Source organism: Pelophylax lessonae (genome assembly GCF_965119305.1).
Source record: "Pelophylax lessonae genome assembly, chromosome: 4".
In the NCBI taxonomy this organism is placed as follows: domain Eukaryota; kingdom Metazoa; phylum Chordata; class Amphibia; order Anura; family Ranidae; genus Pelophylax; species Pelophylax lessonae.
Genome location: NC_138771.1, coordinates 399,253,893 through 399,275,105, shown reverse-complemented (window position 1 = coordinate 399,275,105; position 21,213 = coordinate 399,253,893). Strand labels below are relative to the sequence as shown.

Genomic DNA, 21,213 nt, shown 5'->3' with positions numbered 1-21,213 from the left:
AGTGTCGTGTATACCCATCATTAAATTCAGTGGGTGGTTGTTTGGGCGGTTAATGATGAGAATCCAAAAACTGTTGTTGTCAGTCATTTTATAACAACAGTTTTTGGATCTCATTTCGGCCGATAATGGGTTAACATTGCCGAAAATAATGTAATGCTGTAACTATGTGAGCGTTTCACTTCCCTGACAGGCATGTATCTCCGCTGACAAGGAAGTGAAGCGCTCACATAGTTACAGCTAATAGCGGCCGCTCCCCCCGCCCGGTGTCAGGTCAGTTCTGTTCTGTTCTCATTCACACATAGTTGACAGGCTTACAGGGATGCACAGGGATGGATCACATAGTAATATCTATAGCGGCCGCTCGCCCCGCCCCCCCCGCCCGGTGTTAGGTCAGTTCTGTTCTCATTCACACATAGTTGACACTGACAGGCTGACAGGGATGCACAGGGAAGGATCACATAGTAATATCTATAGCGGCCGCTCGCCCCGCCCTCCCGCCTGGTATGTCCATTCACTAATGCACAGAGTAGTAGGGACGTCATTGAGAGGCGGTGTCCCCGGCCAGAGGCGGGACTTTTGAATGAAGGACACCGGAGGAGGGGTAGCTGAGGCAGCTTACCAATGATATTTGTATTATGAAGCATGAGGGGTTAATGTATTGTCACTGCTGGTCACTCATCTATTAGTGACTGACCAGTGGCAGGTAATTAACCCCTTTGTGCTGCATTAGTGCAACCAGTATCAGTGCAACCAGTGTTAATTAACACTGATACTGGTTGCACTAATGCAGCACAAAGGGGTTAATTACCTGCCACTGGTCAGTCACTAATAGATGAGTGACCAGCAGTGGCAATACATTAACCCCTCATGCTTCATAATACAAATACCATTGGTAATTAAATTAACCTCTTGCCAACCCGTCACAGTACATATACTATGACAGGGTGGCAGCGACAGGTGTACGCCTGCCTGTTTTTGGTGTATGCCCCTGTTCTATCCCTTTTAAATTTTTTTGGGGGAAAAAGTCATTTTCGGTTTCGGTTTTCGGCCAAGGGCATCCTGCATTTTCGGTTTCGGCCCAAAATTTTCATTTCGGTGCATCCCTAGTGGATAGTGTCGTGTATACCCATCATTAAATTCAGTGGGTGGTTGTTTGGGCGGTTAATGATGAGTAATACTATGCATTATTCCTGTGCTGATTTCTGATAGGTTCTCTTTTTTTCCGTTCAGCCCACAGGCTGCATGAAAAAAAAAAAAAAAAACCTATATGCCAAACAAGGACCAGCAATGTACTGGTACGTTGCTGGACTTTGAGTGGTTATACCAGGATGATGCCTGCAGATTTAGGCATCATCTTGGTATCGTTTTTTTACAGCCAGCGGTCGGCTTACATGTAAAAGCAATCCTAGCAGGTAATTGGCCGCTAGACTGCTTTTACATGCAGTGGGAGGGGACTCCCCCCCCCCCCCCACCGCCTTACGCAGCCTTCCGTGGTTTTTCTCGGGCTCTCCTGTCCCACCGGTTAACCCGAGAGTGCAGCCGGTGGTTCAATTATCTAACCATAGAGCTAATTGGAGATGAGAATGGCTCCAATCATCTCTATGGCCTAAGATGCCGGAGGCTACGAGCATTTTATGACTTCTGTTACGCCAGAAATAAACAGGGCCATTGGGAAATTGGGAAAGTATTTTATCACACCAATTTTGGTGTGGTCAGATGCGTTAAGGTCAGAGGAGAGATCTAGAGTCTAAAAGACCCCAATTTTTTAAAAAAAGAGTACCCGTCACCACAGATTGCTATAATAGGGGATATTTAAATTCACTGATTTAAAAAAATAAAAAAATAAGGAAAGGTGTCAAAATAAGATAAAAAAGAAAAAAAAAAATTGAGCCCCCCCCTTTCCCCCCGTGCTTGCGCGCAATGGCGCACGCAAGCGTTGGTCTAGTGTCATATGTAAACCGCAATTGCAGCATGCATGTGAGGTATCGCCGCGATCGATAGATCGAGTGCAGTAATTCTTGCAGTAGACCTCTCTGTAAGTCTAAAGTGGTAACCTGTAGAGACTTTTAAAGATTTTTAAAAATGTACGTATGTTTTTGCCGCTGAGCAGGCATGTGCAATTTTTAAAGCATGTCATGTTAGGTGTCTATGAACTCGGCATAAGATCATCTTTTAAATTTTACCAAAAAAATTGGAATTATATAGTGTATTGTGACAAAAAAATTTGCAACATCCACCATTTTATTCTATAGGGCCTCTGCTTTAAAGAAATATAGAATGTTTGGGGGTTCAAAGTAATTTTCTAGTAAAAAAAAAAAAATATATTTTCTCATGTAAACAAAAAGGCACAGAAAAGGCTTGGTTTTCAAGTGGTTAGAAGAGTGGGTGATGTGTGGCTAAGATGGAGCATAAAATGCCGGGACAGTTCAAACATATGGGAATATGTGAAATGACACCCCAAAATACATTCTTTTGCTTCTCCTGAGTACAGGGATACCACATGCGTGAGACTTTTTGGGAGCCTAGCTGTGTACGCGACCCCGACAACCAGTCCACATCTTCAGGTTTTCTAATGGCGTAAATTGCTGATTTTACCCCTGACTACCTGTCACAGTTTCAGAGGCCCTGAAATTTCAAGATAGCACAAACCCCCCCCCCAAATGACCCCATTTTGCAAAGTAGACACTCCAAGCTACTGGCTGAGAAGCATGGTGAGTCCATGGAATAATTTATATTTTGCCACAAGTTTCGGGAAAAAAAAAAATTTTTTTTTTTTTTTACACAAAGTTGTCAGTAAATGATATATTGCTCACACAGGCCATGGGTATATGTGAAATGACACCCCAAAATACATTCTTCTGCTTCTCCTGAGTACAATGATACCCCGTGTGTGAGACTTTTTGCCAGTCTAGCCACGTACAGGACCTGGAAAACCAATGCACACCTTTTGGCTTTCTAAGGGCGTAAATTGTTGATCTCACTCCTTACTACCTATCACACTTTTGAAGTCCATAAAAAGCCAAGATGGCACAAACCCCCCCCCAAATGACCCCATTTTGCAAAGTAGACACTCCAATCTATTTGCCGAGAGGCATGGTGAGTATTTTGCAGCTCTCATTTTTTTTGGAAAATGAAGAAAAAACAGGAAAATGCATTTTTTTTCCTCTTTTTTCAATTTCCAAAACTTTGTGACAAAAAGTGAGATCTGCAAAACACTCAACATGCCTCTCTGCAAATAGCTCAGGGTGTCTACTTTCTGAAAAGGGGTCATTTGGGGGGGGGGGGGGGGGGTTGTGCTGTCTTGGCATTTCATGGCCTCCAAAACTGTGATAGGTAGTCAGGAGTGAAATCAACAATTTACGCCCTTGGAAAGCCTGAAGGCGATGATTGGTTTTCGGGTTCCTGTACTCGGCTAGACTGCAAAAAAGTCTCACACATGGGGTATCCCTGTACTCAGGAGAAGCAGCAGAATGTATTTTGGGGTGTCAGTTCACATATACACATGGCATGTGTGAGCAATATATCATTTACTGACAACTTTGTGTAAATAAAAAAAAAAAAAAAATTATATATATATATATATATATATATATATATATATATATATTTCCCGGAACTTGTGGCAAAATATAAAAAATATTCCATGGACTCACCATGCCTCTCAGCAAATAGCTTGGGGTGTCTACTTTCCAAAATGGGGTCATTTGGGGGGGGGGGGGTTGTGCTATCTTGGAATTTTAGGGCCTCCGAAACTGTGACAGGTAGTGCAGAGGTGACATGTACAATTTACGCCATTAGAAAACCTGAGAGTGTTGATTGGTTTTCGCGGTCCTGTACACAGCTAGGCTCCCAAAAAGTCTCACACATGGGGCATCCCCATACTCAGGAGAAGTGGCAGAATGTATTTTGGGGTGTCATTCCACATATACCCATGTCATGTGTGAGAATTTTATCTTTTAGTGACAACGTTGTGTAAAAAAAAAAAAAAAAATAGTAATTTTCCCAAAACTTGTGGCAAAATATAAAATATTCCATGGACTCACCATGCCTCTCAGCAAACAGCTTGGGGTGTCTACTTTCCAAAATGGGGTCATTTGGGGGGGTTTTGTGGTATCTTGACATTTCAGGGTCTCCTAAACCGTTAGAGGTAGTGAGAAAATGCAAAGAAAAATGTACGCACTTTGAAATTCTGATGGTGGTGATTTGTTTTCAGGGTCCCGTACACAGCTAGGCTCCCAAAAAGTCTCACATATGTGGTATCCCTGTACTCAGGAGAAGCAGCAGAATATATTTTGGGGTGTAATTACACATATACCCATGGCATGTGTGAGCAATATATCATTTCAATGACAACTTTGTGTAAAAAAAAAAAAAAAATAATAATTTTTTTAGTAATTTTTCAAACACCTGTGACAAAAAAATGAAATATTCAATGAGCTCAACATGCCTCTCAGAACATTCCTTAGGATGTCTATTTTCCAAAAAGTGGTAGTTTGGGGGAGGGGGGGGTTGTACTGCCCTGCCATTTTAGCACTTCATGAAATGAGATAGGCAGTCAGAAATTAAAGCTGCGTAAATTTCAGTATTTACACCATAGTTTGTAGACGCTATAACTTTTGCGCAAACCAATAAAAATACGCTCATTGAATTTTTTTTTGTCAAAGACATGTAGCTAAATATATTTTGGCCAAAAAAAATACATAAATTGAGTATATTGGATATTTTTTAAAAGACAAAGTTGTCATTTTTTTGCAAAATTTTCGCTCTTTTTTTATTAATATCGCAAAAAATAAAAAGCGCAGAGGTGATCAAATACCACCAAAAGAAAGCTCTGTTTGTGGGAAAAAAAGGGAAATGTGGGAAATTTTGTTTGGGTACCACATTGCATGACCGCACAATTGTCAGTTAAAGTCACGCAGTGCCGAGTCGTAAAATACCCCCTGGTCAGGAAGGGGGTAAAATCTTCCGGGGCTTAAGTGGTTAAAGGACTAATGGGCACTTATAAATCAGTTACTATATTTAAATAGCATTTAAAGATGCAGCTTGTTTCTTCTAGTGACATCACATAGCATAAATGTAGTGATAATATTTTATGCAAGCAATAAAAAGTGGTCATTGCCTTACTTAATGGAGAATTACATAACAGTGTCAGCAACTGGTTTTGCTAAATATCTACATACCGTGTAGTAGCACCAAAAGAAGCACCTTTACTTTTTCAAAACTTGCACCATAGAGAATTCGTGCGATTTCCATTGTCATGCATTGCAGTACGACGGCAGAAACACAAAAAACTGCACTGTTGTGAACAGGGGGCTTGACGATGTGAATGTAATCATGTCAGAGTTGACGGCTATGTACTTTGGATATAAAAATTGCCTCCAGCTGACTTACATATCAGGCTTTGCCCTCATCTACCATCTGCCCCTTAGGTTGCATTCATACCTGAGCAGAGTATATTCCTGGTGATTTTGAAGCATTTTTTTTATTTTTTCTAAGCTCCAAAAAAAAAAAAAAAAAACCACACATGTACTTTTGAGTGTTGGGTGACTGAGCGTACAAGTGTGAAGATGGACAATTGGAAGAAAAGAGATTCTTGATGTTGAGCATAGTCAGGTGTAGGAAAAAATGACCAGAGAAAATACTCAACTGTAAACACAGGCTTTGCCTGCACTATTTTTTTTTTTTTTTTTTTGCATTTTTGCACACGTATACAAGCTTTTAGTAGCGCCTTTGAATCATTTTACATGTGTATTAAAGACTCAGGCATTTTCTTTCAAAGGAAAGCACTAGGGGGAGAAGACCAGTTCTAACAGTATTCTGAAAAATGTGTTAAAATTGTCAATGCATTCAATTTCAGGTGTGCCCATTTAAGGCTAGAAGGTCAAAACAGTCTTAATAAGTAGCCTGTGTAGCTTTTGGGGCATCATATGGCCATTTTTTATAGTTACAATTGATTTGGTTTGTTGAGGGTTTTGAGCTACAAAATGTTCAGGTATGAATGAGGCCTCCAAAATAGATCATGCAGCATCAGGCATCATGATCTATTCTGATTTTAACCACTTAAGCCCCGGAAGATTTTACCCCCTTCCTGACCAGACCCCTTTTTTCAACTTGGCACTTTGTGACTTTAACTGACAATTGTGCAGTCATGCAATGTGGTACCCAAACTAAATTTATGTCCTTTTTTTTCCCACAAACAGAGCTTTCTTTTGGTGGTATTTGATCACCTCTGCGCTTTTTATTTTTTGCAATATTAATAAAAAAATTGCGAAAATTTTGCAAAAAAAAAAAAAGACATTTTCAACTTTGTCTTTTAAAAAATATCCAATATACTCAATTTATGTCATTTTTTTTGGCCAAAATATATTTAGCTACATGTCTTTGACAAAAGAAAAATTCAATGAGCGTATTTTTATTGGTTTGCACAAAAGTTATAGCGTCTACAAACTATGGTGTAAATACTGAAATTTACGCAGCTTTAATTTCTGACTGCCTATCTCATTTCATGAAGTGCTAAAATGGCAGGGCAGTACAACCCCCCCCCCCCCCAAAACTACCACTTTTTGGAAAGTAGACATCCTAAGAAATGTTCTGAGAGGCATGTTGAGCTCATTGAATATTTCATTTTTTTTGTCACAGGTGTTTGAAAAATGACAAAAATTATTTTTTTTTTTTTTTTTTACACAAAGTTGTCATTGAAATGATATATTGCTCACACATGCCCTGGGTATATGTGTAATTACACATATGTGAGACTTTTTGGGAGCCTAGCAGTGTACGGGAGCCCGAAAACAAATCACCACCATCAGAATTTCAAAGGGCATACATTTTTCATTGCATTTTCTCACTACCTGTAACGGTTTAGGAGGCCCTGAAATGTCAAGATACCACAAAACACCCCCAAATGACCCCATTTTGGAAAGTAGACACCCCAAGCTGTTTGCTGAGAGGCATGGTGAGTCCATGGAATATTTTATATTTTGTCACAAGTTTTGGGAATATTACAATTTTTTTTTTTTATTTATTTATTTTTTTTTTTTACACAATGTTGTCACTAAAAGATACATTTCTCACACATGACATGGGTATATGTGGAATGACACCCCAAAATACATTCTGCTGCTTCTCCTGAGTATGGGGATGCCCCATGTGTAAGACTTTTTGGGAGCCTAGCTGTGTACAGGACCACGAAAACCAATCAACACTCTCAGGTTTTCTAATGGCGTAAATTGTGCATGTCACCTCTGCACTACCTGTCACAGTTTCGGAGGCCCTAAAATTCCAAGATAGCACAACCCCCCCCCCCCAAATGACCCAATTTTGGAGAATAGACACCCCAAGCTATTTGCTGAGAGGCATGGTGAGTCCATGGAATATTTTATATTTTGCCACAAGTTCCGGGAAATATATCTTTTTTTTTTTTTTTTTTTTTTTTACACAAAGTTGTCAGTAAATTATATATTGCTCACACATGCCATGGGTATATGTGAAATTACACCCCAAAATACATTCTGCTGCTTCTCCTGAGTACAGGGATACCCCATGTGTGAGACTTTTTTGCAGTCTAGCCGAGTACAGGACCCCGAAAACCAACCCCCACTTTCAGGCTTTCCAAGGGCGTAAATCGTTGATTTCACTCCTGACTACCTATCACAGTTTCGGAGGCCATGAAATGCCAAGACAGCACAACCCCCCCCAATGACCCCTTTTCGGAAAGTAGACACCCTAAGCTATTTGCAGAGAGGCATGTTGAGTGTTTTGCAGATCTCACTTTTTGTCACATAGTTTTGGAAATTGAAAAAAGAGGAAAAAAATGCATTTTCCTGTTTTTTCCAGGACAACTGGCGCTGACTGGATCCGAACCAGGCTGCCCTAGAGCTATCTGGCCCCGGCCATCCGACAAAGTCTGATCATTCTCTGTTCCCACACATTTATCAGACACCTGATTCCTATCAGGAGCGGTGATTTCTCCTGGTTGAACCACAGGGACCGAAGTCACCCGGCTAGAGGTAAAGAAGGCAAAGAAAATGATCTGTTCAGGGAACGGTAACTACCGCTCCCTGTAGTACTTAGATGTTGGAAGGGAAGAATCGCACCGGTAGCAGTGGTCGATGCTCGATCTAATGCCCTGAATACCGGTGAAGACGTCCCCTCACCCTCAAGCCGGGTGGGGGCGCACCTTCAGGCTGTGTAATCCTTTGCTTCAGGTTTGGCTGAGTCGGTCTTTTGTCTGTCCGACCAGCCCTTCTTTTTGGAACCTAGGTCCACTGACCAGCATTTTAACCACAGCACACGTCTGAGGATTACCGCTGACATAGATGCATGCCCTAATAGGGGGGTAGCATCCAAGGTTGCGCCACAGACAAACTGTAGTCCTTGTATAATCTGTTCCATCAAATCAGATGTTGCCTGGGGGATATCTTTCCCCTTCAGGTCCTGGCGCACCAATCTCGCCCATTCCGTTAATGTCTGAGACACTAAACCAATGACAATAACTGGTCTAAAGGCTGACCCTATCAGGGAAAAGATAGTGCGGGACTCCGCTTCTACTTTCCGATCCACCAGATCCTTAAAGGAAGAAGCGTCCTCCACCGGAATAACCGTGGCTTTATTCAGTCTGGAAATAGGTGGATCCACCACTGGTGGTACCGTCCATTTCTTAATGAGGGATTCCTCAAACGGATAGCGTCTAGCAATGCGCTTGGAAATAGTAAAGGTACGCTTAGAATGCTCCCATTCTTCTTTAATTTTATTACCAAAACACATGGGTACAGGAAAAACCTTCACCGTTTTGGTGGGTTTGTTAGTACCAAAGGGAATCTCTGTTTCAGTTGCCTCTGCCGGTAAAACCTCAAGTCTTAAGGTTTCCCGAACCGCCACAACTAGTGCGTCCACCAATGCTTCTTCCTGAATTATGGCGGAAGCATGAACGTCCTCCTCACTGTCTGAGGGAACTTTACCTGAGACAACAGCCCCTGCAGAGGGACCTACAGCTGCAATGACCATCTCAGAATCTGAAGTATCAGATGAAATAGGGGTAGGCGGGGGGGGGGGTCGCTTTCTTGACCCCCGTTCCTGACAGGCCGTCTCCACCCGAGCCACCAAAGACTCCAAAACTGCTGTAAATGCATCCATACTCTGTGCACCGGCGGGTCCCGCGGCCCCCTCGAGGGAAACAGGTGGGGGTACTTGTGTGGCAGGGTCCATGATAATTCCAGATGCTACCCGGAAAAAATCAATTTGCAAAAAAAAAAAAAAAAATAAAACCACTTTTTTCATTTTTTTTTTCAGACCCCCAGCGCCACAAAGCTCCGCCCCTCTGCACGCCTTCCGGCGCCTCCCCTAGCTCCATGAGGTGTTTGAGTCACCTCAAACATGGCCGCCCCCATGCTGGAGACACGAGGCTACGCCAAAATGGTGGCCTCGTGCGATCTACCAGACAATGGCGGCGGCCTGCACAGCATAGCGGCATGTCTGCAGAAGGATCTCGGCCTCACAACCCTTCACCCCCATGGTGGTCAGCGTGGTCGGCGGTACCGGACCCTGGCGGGCCGTATGCGGTCCGTGGCCGTCGGGAGGCATATGTTTAGCTGGAGGAATGATCTGGAATGCAGTATACATATATAGACATCGCCCTGTGGCTTCTGACAGGTAGGATACTTTATACTATCACAGTAAAGTTCTAGTACTGCCACTGACTTCATCATTTTAACATCTTTGCAATTAGATTGTCAGCTCCCAAACCAAGCCTCCTGGCTTTATGTTCACAAAAATCACACTCAAACAGGGGGATCTGTGACATGTTATAGGATAGAGGGAAGACCCATCCTTACCATTACAGCGAGGGGCCCGCGTTCACCACAAGACCCGTCAGGGGGAAAAGGGGGAACATACTACTCACCATACCGGAACCAGGCGGGCGCCAACTCCTGACAGTACCCCTCTCCACTGAGGTGGGAGGGCTGTCGACCAGTACGGACGCCGTGACTCATGGTCTTAGGCGTTTCGGCGAGACGTTTAACTCGCAGGGTCAGTCCCCGTCCAGTGGGACTATGTCGCGGCCGACCCAGCACGGAGCTATGGTCTGCACGCGCTCGTAGGCTGAACTGGGGTGACCACTGGATCTCAACATCCAGCCCGTCGCCCAGTTCAGCTTTCTTGCTTGAAGATCTCACAGGAACACTGGAGGAAAAAAGCTGTCTAAAAAATCTTTTCTAAGAAAAAAATCCTGCCAGGACCGAAGATCCCAGCAAGGTATCTAGGTCCTTACTCCTAACTAGACAGAAAAAAACTGATTTGCTGTAGCAAAGAGAGAGAGGATATACCCTCTGGGACTGCCCCTAAGGTGTGGCCAGAGTGTTTTCTTTCCTGTCTAGTCCTACTCCTGTAGAGGGCAGCATAACCCGAGTGTGTTGAATCAACGAGGACTACGTTGAAAGCTGTGTCAAGATAAAGGCTACCCAGATGATTTAATATAGACACAGCTTACACTACATACCTGCCAGGAAAACCCCCCAAAAAAGAAAACACCCAACCTGCAACTGCAGTCCGCTTCATCACCCAATTTCATGGAAAATATAAAAAAAAATGGAGAGCATCTTCTCCAGACATTGGGGTATCCTCAAACAAGACCCCCATCTCTCTTCAAACATTAGGGACAAACCCCAAATAACCTACCGCAAGGCTCCATCACTTAAAGCCAAAATCGCACCCAGCAAGCTCAAAATCCCAAAGCCCAATCCCCTCTGCCTTATACCATTAAAAGGGATTTTTCAATGCAAAAAGGCACTACGCAAAACATGCGCCTTTATCCAACATGGCCAGAAATCTTTTGCGCACAAGGGCATTACCTACATCTTTAAGGACTTCTACAACTGCTCCACCGACTACGTAGTATACTGCCTATCCTGCCCATGCCCTCTGCTATATGTGGGCCGTACTATCTGCCCCTCTCAGACAACGCTTCGGAAAACAAAGACGTTATATAGAGACAGGGTGCGACCTCCACTGTGTCCCACGACACTTCCTAGAATTCCATCATCAATCCACTGCCGGACTCAAAGTGTGGGTCCTCTAATCCATCCAACACCTTACCGCCAGCAGAACGTTTTGCGTTGCTATGTGAACGCGAAACGTTCTGGATCTATACCTTGGATAGTCTCAGCCCCACTGGACTCAACGAGGAACTTGACATAAACACTATCCTCTAGCCCACATGATCAATACTGTTCTAACCTCTTGTCCTTATTTCAGGTCACTTATATCTTATATAATTATGCCCATCAAGAACACCACCTGTAAGTATACACTTACCCCACCACCCCTCCGCCCTCCCAACCTTCCCGCCCCCCCTTTTTTTTCCCTTCCCTAACCCCTCCCTTCCTCCCCTTTCCCCCCCCTCCCCTTTTCCCCTCCTCCCCCCCCCTCCATTCTTTCCCTTTCCCCCCCCCCCTCCCCCTATTAGTATTTCCTCCCAACATTACTGCCAAAACCCATACTGTTACTGACCCACTGGTATACCTTCCCTTCTAGCCACTAGTACCCTTCAGCCGCTATTTCTTTTGACTAGACCCAGTATTTTAACCTCCCATGATCGGTATATGACCATAAAAATTCACATATACCGCACTTTGTCGTTCTATACCAAATATTTTAAAACATTCACTTATGTGTTCCAAAAGAATGTTTTTTAAAAATTGTCAATGGGTAAATCATTCTTTATTTATTTATTCTTGTTCTACATGCTCCAGACCATTTCAATAGGGATGCCAAAAGATGGTCGTTTTACATTTGTTTTTTATGTCCCCAATGTCAAATATGGACGTTTTATTCCTGGACTTTTTATTCCTGTATTTCTCCCCTGTTGTCAACAAAGAGCATTGCTGCTTTAAGAATGCCGCTGTCATTGCCGCTTTTAATGTGATTGACGCCCCCTTGCTTCCTACATAAACTCTTCTTGCTTCCCCATATCCGGACACTTGACAAAGGAGTGCGCATGCTCGACCACGGCATGTTGCGCATGCTCCGAAACATGTAGTGATGTCCGGATACGCCCACTAAGCCCAGACTGCCCGTGACGTCAAACGCTGCCGGCCGCCGCCACACCAGCTCTCTGCATCTCCTCAGTTGTTCCGACTCGGAAGGGGCCTGAGATCATCCTCGGACCCCTCCCGGACGATCGGACCGCACCAGGACACAGAGAAGGCGACCAGCCACCTGACTACCCCACGGAGGGCACCACAGTGATTGATTTAATTCGATCCCAGATGTGAGTCACCAATCCTGCTTGTTCTTAATCAATAAAACCTTCTTTTACTGCACTCTAGTGGCGCTTCTCCCCTCATCTTTTATGGTACACTTCGAGCAGCTTCGCTCACCCGGAAAGCAGCCCTGAGTGCTGCCCAGCCCTGTAATTTCTCCCCCCCTATCCACCCGGACCAGTGGATTTTTACTCCCCACCCCTCTCCCCTCTGCACCGAGGTCAGCCCAACATTACACATTACAGGCACTGGAAACATTTTACTCCATCCCCCCTCCAAGGCTCCTCCAGCGTGCAGCCCCTTGATGTGCCAGTATCTTTATCGACTTCCACCTGACTGCCAGCCCCCACTAGCAGCCACAACAGAGAGTCGCACCCCCTGTGAGCGCCGATTTACATACTTTCTATCAGGAGAAGCAGCAGGATGTATTTTGGGGTGTCTTTTCACATATACCCATGGCATGTGTGAGCAATATATCATTTAGTGACAACTTTCTGTAAAAAAAAAAAAAAAAAGAAATAATAATTTTCCCGACACTTGTGGCAAAATATAAAATATTCCATGGACTCACCATGCCTCTCAGCAAACAGCTTTGGGTGTCTACTTTTCAAAAAGGGGTCATTTGGGATGTGGTTGAACTGTCCCGGCATTTTATGCTCAATCTTATCCACACATCACCCACTCTTCTAACCATTTGAAAACCCAAGCCTTTTCTGTGACTTTTTGTTTACATGAAAAAATAGTTTTTTTTTTTTACTAGAAAATTACTTTGAACCCCCAAACATTACATATTTCTTTAAAGAAGAGGCCCTATAGAATAAAATGGTGGATGTTGCAAATTTTTTTGTCACACGGTATTTGCGCACAGATTTTCCAAACGCAATTTCTGCGAAAAAAATACATTTTTCTTAAATTTATTGCACAAATACACTATATAATTCCAATTTGTTTGGTAAAATTTAAAAGATGATCTTATGCCGAGTACATAGATACCAAACATGACATGCTTTAAAAATTGCGCACGCCTCTGCAGCGGCAACAAAGTACGTACATTTTTAAAAACCTTTAAAAGTCTTTACAGGTTACCACTTTAGACTTACAGAGGAGGTCTACTGCAAGAATTACTGCACTCTACCTGGCGTTCGCGGCGATACCTCACATGCATGCTGCAATTGCGGTTTACATGTCACTAGACCAATGCTTGCGTGCGCCATTGCGTGCAAGCACGGGGGGGGGGGCGGGGGGAGCTTGATTTTTTTTTTTTTTTTTTTTTTTTGCATTTTTATGTTATTTTGACCCCTTTCCTTTATTTTTTTTATTTTTTTTTGTTATCACAGTGAATTTAAATATCCCCTATAGCAGCAATCTGTAGTGACAGGTTCTCTTTAAAAAAATTGGGGTCTTTTAGACTCTAGATCTCTCCTCTGACCTTAACGCATCTGACCACACCAAAATTGGTGTGATAAAATACTTTCCCAATTTCCCAATGGCCCCGTTTATTTCTGGCGAAACAGAAGTAATGAAATGCTCGTAGCTTCCGGTATCTTAGGCCATAGAGAGGATTGGAGCCATTCTCATCTCCAATTAGCTCTATGGTTAGATAATTGAACCACCGGCTGCACTCTTGGGTTAACCGGTGGGACAGGAGAGCCTGGGAAAAACCATGGAAGGCTGCGGAAGGCGGCGGTGGGGGGGGTAGTCCCCTCCCACTGCATGTAAAAGCAGTCTAGCGGCCAATTACCTGCTAGGATTGCTTTTACATGTAAGCCGACCACTGGCTGTAAAAAACGATACCAAGATGATGCCTAAATCTGGAGGCATCATCCTGGTTTAACCACTCAAAGTCCAGCAACGTACCAGTACATTGCTGGTCCTTGTTTGGCATATAGTGTAGTTTTTTTTTTTTTTTTTCCATGCAGCCTGTGGGCTGAACAAAAAAAAAAAGAGAACCTATCAGAAATCAGCACAGGAATAATGTGTAGTATTACTCATCATTAACCGCCCAAACAACCACCCACTGAATTTAATGATGGGTATACACGACACTATCCACATATACCAAAATAGGATTTTAACTGCAGTGCTGAAATCAGAAAATCACCACAGCTGCTGCCAGCAAAGGTATTCATATATGCTGAGTGCAAACGCTGTTTGTGTCAGAATATATAAAATCAATGTGGCAGCCGACGAGTACCTGCAAGAGAAACAGGTCACAAAAGAATGAAAAAACAAACAAAGTACATTAAAAGTACAGTAAGAAGAGTAGAAGGACATATAAAATGACTGACACAACAACAGTTTTTGGATCCTTTTATTTTTCTTTCTAACTGTTTCTTGATTTGGGACTGCGATCTTCCAGCTTGGGTCTCTCAAAATGTCGATGGACATCCAACATCTTTCGAGACCCTGTGTTTGTGTGCCCTACACTGTGTCGTGCTGTACCCTACACTAATACTCCACTAGTGTATGGTAGCGCTCAAAACATTCCCCGATGCAGAGACCAGGTTGGTCAGGACATTTGGGACAATAATAACGGGTGTCACGCCTAAATCTGTGCCTGCTACAGACACGACATCTTCTTTGGAGGTATCTTTGGGTAGGGGTACTCGAGAGGACATGTGAAAAATGCCTCTCATGCAGCCGGCTCACTGCATCTGGAAGGGGAAGTTGGGCAGGCATGCCTCCTGGGTACAGGTAGGCAAAGATGATCTCTTCCTGGAATTCCCGGAAGGATCCAGTTCGTCCTGACACCCTGTATAGGACAAAGGCGATCAGCCTTTAAAAAAACAGACACTTTTGTACCAGCGTCTGGCTTTACGGGCAACTAAATACGGCGCCAAAAGCTGGTCGTTAAGGTCCACCCCTCCCATATTAAAGTTATATTCGTGGACACAGAGGGGTTTCTCCATAACGCCAGTTGCCGTAGGGATTTGGATCGTCGGGTCTGCGTGAAGGGAGGACAGAACATAAACATCCCGTGTATCCCTCCACTTGACCGCAAGCAATTTGTCCGTTTTCAAGCAGGCTCTCACCCCCCCGACTAAGACGGGAATCTACAAGCCGTTGGGGGAAGCCCCGGCGATTAGGTCGCACGGTGCCACATGCACCAATTTGTAATTCGAGCAGGTGACTAAATAGTGGCACGCTTGTGTAAAAGTTGTCCACGTACAAATGGTACCCCTTTCCGGATAAGGGTGACAACACCAAGTCCCAAACAATCTTGCCGCTGCTCCCTATGTAGTCTGGACAGTTGGGGGGCTCCACACTGCTATCTTTTTCCCTCATAGACCCGGAAACTAACTGTATAACCTGTGGCCCTGTCACACAATTTATACAGCTTGACCCCGTACTTGGCACACTTGCTGGGGAGGTACTGTTTCATAGCAAGGCGGCCAGTAAATTTAATCAGGGACTCGTCAACGCAGACAACTTCTTCAGGGGTGAACAAGGCTGCAAACCGCTGATTGAAGTGGTCTATGAAGGGCCGAATTTTGTGGAGCCGATCATATGCAGGGTCTCCCCGAGGACGACAGATTTCATTGTCGCTGAAATGCATAAATCGCAGAATTTGCTCATATCTCCCCCTGGACATGGAGGCAGAGTACATGCGCATATGGTGAAGTGGGCTAGTGGACCAATATAGCCGCACTTCACTCTGTTTAGTTATGCCCATGTTGAGGGAAAGGCCCAGAAAGATTTTAAATTCGGAAACCGTTATAGGATTCTAGCCGAATGGTCTGGCAAGGGGCTAATTTGGGTTGGCGCGGATGAATTGTTGTGCATATAAATTTGATTGATCCACAATAGATCTGAAAAGATCTTCCGTGAAGAACAGCTCAAAAAAGTTCAGGGGCGTAAAACCAGCTGTCTCCACGTGGATTCCAGGTTGGGCAGTGAATGGGGGGGAAGTACTGGCGCTGTAGAATCAGTGGGTTGCCAATTGAGATATGCCAGCGCATCAGGGAGGGCACTATGGGCTCTACGGGCCTGTCTTCGAATACGCGGTGGCTGCGGGCCACTACTCGTGCTAGCCACTGCACCAGCTTCAACTGCACTTAGGGGACTCGCCACGTCACCAAGTGATACTGCAGTGCTGGTTGTAGTAGGTCCAGGGTGTACTAGGCCGCTGGTGCTTGCCAGAAGGATGAGCGGCACTAGTACCCACACTCTGCTCCATACGAGCACCCTGTGATTCCTGCATCTCAACAACTCCAGAATGGGGTCGGGTACGCCTGGGTCTAACAGGGACCCATCCGTCGTCGGAGCCATCTGTCAGGGAGCCGCTGCCGTCATCTGGTTCGTATACGGACCCTGATTCTGCCAGTGAGGCTTCCCCATCGCTCTCATCTGACATGGTCATTATACTATATATCTCTTCACCACTGTACCAACGTTTGGTCATTTTGGTAACTAAATTTACCGGTACAGTAGTGTGACTCACAGGTAATAAAAGCACCTGGTTGTCAAGTAATATTTCAAGTGCTACCAAAAAAACTGCTAATGCTAACAGGGATCAGGCCTGACTCTGCTAACACAGCGGTTTTGTGTGTTGTGTTTTTTTTTTGTAAGTGACAGTAATCTATTGATTACTACACTTGCCTGGGTGAAAGGGTTAAACGCAGGTGCTGGCCGGAATCAGTGCTGATCGTGCAAACACCGCGTTTTGGGAACCCTAAACTATGGGGGCGATAGTATAGTTCTGATCAGATCAGATATTGATCTGTTCAAACACTATACTAGTAATGGAAGTGTATGTGCGTGTGTGTGTGTGGTAATCAAGGGGTTATTTCTAACTATGCGCCGGGGATCTGGGGGGGGGGGGGGTTGGCGGGGACCCTAAACCTCCTTTGGGATAGAAACTAACTCGCTAGCGCAAACTCAAGTCACAATCACACTAATACAAAATACAGTAAAAACAGTATATTATGTGTGTATTAGTGTGCAATGTGACAGGGGGGAAGGGGTTAACTGGATGTGATCAGGGGGGGGGGATCAGGGGGTTAAATCTTTATTGGGAGGGGCTGCGGGTATCCTAAGGATAAAAGGAACAGTGGCAAGTGCTAAACCTGGTCACAAGTCACACTTATACGGGTATATAGAAAATGCTATATACTGTATACAGTGTGTGTTGTGGCAGGGGGTGTAGGGGTGATCAAGGGGGTTAAATCTTTATTGGGGGGGTGGCGGGGACCCTAAACCTCCTTGGGACAGAAACTTAGTCGCTTGCGCTAATTCAGATCACACTAATACAAAAACACAGTATATTACGTTTGTATTAGTGTTGAATGTGACAGCGGGTAGGGGTTAAATCTTTATTGGGGGGGTGGCGGGTATTTTAAGACAAAAAGGGAGGGCCGCAAGCGCTACACCTGTTCACAAATCACACTTATACGGGTATATAGGAAAATGCTATATACTGTATACGGGGTGTGTTGTGACAGGGCATATAGGGGTGATCAGGGGGGGATCAGGGGGTTAAATCTTTATTGGGGGGGTGGCGGGGACCCTAAACCTCCTTGGGACAGAAACTTAGTCGCCTGCGCTAATTCTGATCACAATCACACTAATACAAAAACACAGTATATTACGTTTGTATTAGTGTTGAATGTGACAGCGGGGTAGGGGTTAACTGGGGGTGATCAGGGGGGGGAATCAGGGGGTTAAATCTTTATTGGGGGGTAATTTAAGTGGAAAAGGGGGGGGGGTCGCAAGCGCTACGCCTGACCACAAATCACACTTATACAGGTATATAGGAAAATGCTATATACTGTATAGAGTGTGTGTTGTGTCAGGTGGTGTAGGGGTTAACTGGGGGGGGGGCGATCGGGGATTAAATGTGCCTATCTACCTGTGTGTGGGTGTGCTTGTGCAGTTAAGGCCCGTACACACGTGCAGATTGTCGGCCGAAAATGTTCGGCCGCCGAACGATCGGCCAATTTTCGGCTTGTTAGTATGATGCTTCTGACAGCCGACAGCGCACTTTCGGCCAAAAAGAATCTGTCGTGCAAGCATTAATATTTTTGTATGCCGACACCAGAGCGGCCGATTGTTCGCCAGTCAATACAGAATTCGGCCGACAGACAGCAGATTTGCAAGACTGGGCATGCTCAGAAAAGAAAAAACACAGGGAAAGTTAACCATCACTTCTGCAGTCGGCGGACAAATTCTTGTGCAGTCTTTTGCACTTTTCAACAGACACGACAGCCCGGGGACAAAATACGGCCGATCGTTCGGCCGACGATCTGCACGTGTGTACGGGGCATTACTCACAGTTAGATGTGCTCTCCTCTCACGCTGGATCCAAAAAGAATCATGGAAGGGGAGAGCACGTCTTTTCTGAGCCTGTGTTTACATTTCACAGGCTCAGAACAGGATCTGATTGGGCAGGACCAATCTACAGGTCCAGGCCAAAAATGATTGGCCTGGACCTGATGACTGATCGGTTCTGAACCCAATCGAGCCATTGGTGGCGGCGGGGAACGCGCACAGGACCGGCGGGAAGTGCCGACGTAGATCTACGTTACTCTGCCTGGCCAGGGCTGACTGCCGACGTAAATAGTCGTGCGGTGGTCGGCAAGTGGTTAACCAGCATCTGAGCTTTTACATGTGAACAGCCACTAATAAGCCCCGTACACAGGGGCCGAAATCAGCCGGTACAGTAGGAACCGGACAAAATTCGACCCGTGTGTGGATGTTCTTGTCCAACAGAAACAGATATCACAACCGCCTTCTGTCAAACGAGCATGTTGGAAAACCAGCAGCCAATTGGCATTCGACCAGCACTCTCAGCCAATGGCTGCAAACACTGGTGTGTTCTGGCCAAGAGGGTCGCTCCCCCTGTTAGGACACAACAGCACAGTGGGGAGATCGCTGTACTAGCATTGAATAGTACGTACATAGACCTTGAAAGTGCGTGAGTTTATTTTTAGTTCAGCCGCCTGGGTGAGCAAAGAAAAAACAAAAACACACACATACACATACACACACACACACACACACACACACACACACACACAAGGCAATAAAATAAGCATGATTTTGAATTGAGAGTTTTGAGATACAAATCACTCAGTTGAGGATGGGGCCTCAAAAGTAGCTCTTGTAGGGTCAGGTGTCAACCACTGATGGAATGCACAGGATTTTGGAGCTTTGAGCTCCAAAATGCTTAGATGCAGAGGGGGTCTTAAAGTAGCTCATGTAGCTTGTGGAACGTTAGGTGTTAAGTGCTCACAAGTGAACAGCCACCATCTACATACATGGATGTTGGATACTGAGCATCTAGAAGCTTCGACCTACAAAACACTCAGTTGTGAATGGGACCTCAAATGTAGCCCATGTAGAGTTAGGTGTTAAGATACCAGCATCTTAGCGCTCTAATGTTAGCAACCACTGATGGAATGCACAGGATTTTGGAGCTTTGAGCTCCAAAATGCTCAGATGCAGAGGGGGTCTCAAAGTAGCTGACATAGCTTGTAGAGCATCAGGTGTCAAGTGCTCATGGGTGAACAGCTACCGTTTAAAATACAGGGATTTTGGATATTAAGCATCTTGGAACTTCAAAACTACAAAACATTTCAGGTGTGCATGAGGCCTCAAAAGCAGCTCATGTAGTGTGAGCTGTCAAACAAATGGCATCTTTGTGCTCCAATATGAGCAACCACTGATGGAATACAGGGGATGTTGAGTGTTTTGGAGCTTTGAGCTACAAAATGCTCAGGTGTAAAGGGGGTCTGAAAGTCGCTCCCGTAGCATCAGGTGTGCACATACATGTGAATGGCCATCCCTGAAATACAGGGATTTTGGGTATTGAGCATCTTGGAGCTGCAAAAACTACAAAACGCTGAGGCATGGATAGGATCACAAAGAATTTGGAGCCCTAAGTATCGAGCACTCGTGTGAACAGCCACCAAAATAAATACAGGGATTTTTGATAATGAGCATCTTGGAGCTGCTAAACTACAAAACACTAAGATGTGGATAGGATCGCAAAGTAGATTGCACAGAATTTGGAGCATCAGGTGTCAAGGACCCAAATGTGAACAGTCATGGCTGAAATAAACTGCATTTTGGAGCTTCAGGTGCAGATGGGGCCTGAGCATTGATCCAAAGACATGAAAAGGAGCAGGGGAGGAGTAGAAGGAGGGGGGTAGTTAGTGAAGCTCACCATGGTCCATGTGATTTGCCAGTTTCTCCTGATAAACTCTGTGAGCTTCTTGTGCACGCCTGATTGCCTGTGAAAACATGAGCAATTCCGTTTTTTTTCTTTCCAAGGCGAGCAGCCTGTGAGGAGTCCATGATGTGGGTTAGTAACCTCTTACCTCCACCGGGGTATTCCCTGCAGGGCTGATCTCAGACTCATTGACCAAAGAAGATTTCACATCTGCCAGGTCCATTTCAGTGAAGGCGTTCTCCTGGATCTTCTCCTCCTGCTCTCCCTCGTCTTTAAAGGTGATCATCTCATCGCTGGCCCCCAGGTCGTCTTCCCCGCCGCTGTTCATCTGAGGCATTGTGCGGGCTAATTGGGGGTACTTGTGTGGTGAGCCTGTGCGGTACAGTGTATGTAGGGGGTAGTTGTGGTGTGAGTCTGTGCGGTACAGTACAGTGTATGTAGGGGGTAGTTGTGTGAGTCTGTGCGGTACAGTGTATGTAGGGGGTAGTTGTGGTGTGAGGCTGTGCGGCACAGTGTATGTAGGGGGTAGTTGTGTGAGCCTGTGTATGTAGAAGCTGCGAGCCCGAGGATCACTCCCCCTGCATGGGGGGAGGACAACGAGGGAAAAGTTTGGAGGAATCAGAGCTGAGCGAGGGGAAGAAAAGACAGCTCTCTGTTCAGTCAGCCTGTGATCGTCTGAGGACAAGGGGAAGGCTGAACACTTCAAAGCACACCGCCTGCTGATTGATAGCTGAGCTGAACACTGGGGGCTGAGCGAAGGCTTCAGCGCTGCTCTCTTAAAGG

The 21,213-nt window shown here is 45.0% G+C and overlaps 1 protein-coding gene across 2 annotated transcripts in view; it reads right to left on the bottom strand.

Moving 5' to 3' along the window:
* Positions 1-20,767, bottom strand: part of TCF7 (transcription factor 7) — a gene marked incomplete at its 5' end in the record, with an annotated part of 1,449,389 nt that extends 1,428,622 nt beyond the window's left edge. For both annotated transcript variants that reach the window (XM_082255193.1, XM_082255194.1), the window contains 2 exons: positions 20,425-20,491; positions 20,579-20,767. In XM_082255193.1, the coding sequence (XP_082111319.1) occupies positions 20,425-20,491; positions 20,579-20,767 (256 nt within the window). The remainder of the gene's footprint in view (positions 1-20,424; positions 20,492-20,578) is intronic.
* Positions 20,768-21,213: the final 446 nt, after the last annotated feature.